The sequence below is a fragment of the Salvelinus sp. IW2-2015 genome, unplaced genomic scaffold (assembly GCF_002910315.2).
Source record: "Salvelinus sp. IW2-2015 unplaced genomic scaffold, ASM291031v2 Un_scaffold6179, whole genome shotgun sequence".
In the NCBI taxonomy this organism is placed as follows: Eukaryota; Metazoa; Chordata; class Actinopteri; order Salmoniformes; family Salmonidae; genus Salvelinus; species Salvelinus sp. IW2-2015.
The window spans coordinates 10,674-12,800 of NW_019947442.1; the positions used below are offsets into that span (position 1 = coordinate 10,674).

A 2,127-nucleotide genomic window follows, 5' to 3' on the forward strand; every position below is an offset into this window, starting at 1 on the left:
ATTGTGTCTAGAGCACGAGAGAGAGAGACAGATACGAGAGGCAGACAGACGATAGAAAGAGAGTAGAGACAGAGCAGAGACGAAAGAGAGAGACAGACAGGAAGAGAGTAGACAGACAGATAAGAAAGAGAGAGACAGGACAGAGAGAAAGAAAGAGAGAGACAGACGAAGAGAGAACAGACAAAGAAAGAGAGAACAGACATAGAAAGAGAGAGGATGCAGACAGAGACAGACAGAGAGTGGATGGGAGAGAGAGAGAGAGAGAGGACAGAGAGACACAGAGAGATAGTGGAGAGAGAGAGAGAGATGAGAGAGAGAGAGAGAGAGAGAGAGAGAGAGAGAGAGAGAGAGAGAGAGAGAGAGATGAGAGAGGAGGGAGAGAGAAGAGAGAGAGACAGACAGAGAGAGAGATGGAGGTAGAGACAGACAGACAGAGAAACAGAGGGAGAGACAGACAGACAGAGAGGTGGGGAGAGACAGAGAGCTGTAGTCTAAACTAGTCAGCTATTTAAGCCTTATGCCTACAGCAGGGTTGGGAGACCACATTAATAAAAGACAGACTGCGAGAGGGGGGAGGGTATGAGAGAGAGAGAGGAGGAAAGGGGAGGGGAGACAGGGGGGAGGGAGAGAAGGGGAAAGAGAGAGGAACATGAGGGGAGGGGAGAGAGGTAGAGAAGAGGGAGTAACAGACTGACTACAAAGTGAGAAAGCCATTTTGAGAGCTTCACCTCAGGGCGACAGTAAGACCATAGAATCAAATAACATAACTCACTGTAAGCAGGGGAGAGGAGAAACCTCAACTTAACCCGAACCTGAACTTAACCCGAACCTCTTTGTCTCCAGGTCCATAAAGGCGTCGTAGCATACATCCGACTGGCCCTCTAAAGACTGGTGTTTCTACACTCCAATGTAACGTAACCCTCCTTCAGGGTTGACGTGTTCTGCTCCACCCGCAGAATCATTAATCACCTGGAATAAATCACAATCTGTGGAAATGACTTTGTCAAAGCAACACGATAACTAGGGCTTTACGATGATGGTGAAACTTGTCAAAATGCTGAATTTTGACACTTTCGCAAGTAGTTCTTTCATATTAAAAATCATATTTCTGGAATTCTCCATTGTGGTCTATATTAAAAGGAACTTTTTTATTTAATATAACAGGCTTTTCAAATTCCATATCGGTGCACAATTTCTACTCGAAATATCAAACGGCAGTCTTTTRGTGGACCCGACTCTACTACTGCCTCTTGTGTCTGCAGGGCCATAATCGTATCATCGCCTACAGCCGGCCCGTCTACTTCTGTCTGTGCTGTGTGTTGATCTGGATGTTGGATTACGGTAGTGCCAGGACCGGTTCAGCCCGGTTCACCCTGTACGGTGTCGCCATCACTAGCTCCCTGGTTCTGTCCTCTGCCAGGGACCTCGTCATCGGTGAGACTACAGTACATGGATATGTTTAATGTTAAAGGGGCTGATCTGATCTTTCCACCATCATCTAAACATGAACATTGTATGACACTTTTTTAGATATTTTTTGTTGTTTTTGTTGCTGAATGTTTTGGCTACTTTGAGACAGGTGTTTTTTTTTGTCAATTCTGTTCCTGTTCTTTCCTCCCTGTTCGTTTCTCTGCAGTGTTCACTCTGTGCTTTCCTATCGTGTTCTTCGTGGGGCTCCTCCCCCAGGTCAACACCTTCGTGGTGTACCTCTTTGAGCAGTTGGATATCCACGTGTTCGGGGGGAACGGTCAGTGAATAAATTCATATAGAGCTGCACCAAATGCAATGCCAGTACACACATTACAGTCTAGATGCTCTCTGCTGTGTCACTGCTAACGTCTCTTTGACCTTTTGTAAGTTGTCGGCAACTTAAACAMGTCTTTTTAAACATTCTGACGTGATTCACACAGAGAGAGAGAGAGAGAGAAATGCTGATGATGCTGGTTTTCTTTGCACCAAATGTCAAAACGCGATGGTATCTGATGTGGTGCTGACGTCTTCTTCTCTACCTGCTTCCCCCACACAGCCTCCACCAGCCTTCTGTCATCTCTCTACAGTGTCCTGCGAAGCGCGGTCACCGTGGCCCTGCTCTACGGACTCTGCTACGGGGCCCTAAAGGTCAGAACC

General features: G+C 46.6%; 1 protein-coding gene across 1 annotated transcript in view; it reads left to right on the forward strand.

Moving 5' to 3' along the window:
- Positions 1-2,118, forward strand: part of LOC112078747 (pecanex-like protein 1) — a gene marked incomplete at its 3' end in the record, with an annotated part of 12,568 nt that extends 10,450 nt beyond the window's left edge. Inside the window, exons 7-9 of the mRNA XM_024144885.2 lie at positions 1,263-1,434; positions 1,637-1,747; positions 2,027-2,118. Of these exons, the coding sequence (XP_024000653.2) occupies positions 1,263-1,434; positions 1,637-1,747; positions 2,027-2,118 (375 nt within the window). The remainder of the gene's footprint in view (positions 1-1,262; positions 1,435-1,636; positions 1,748-2,026) is intronic.
- Positions 2,119-2,127: the final 9 nt, after the last annotated feature.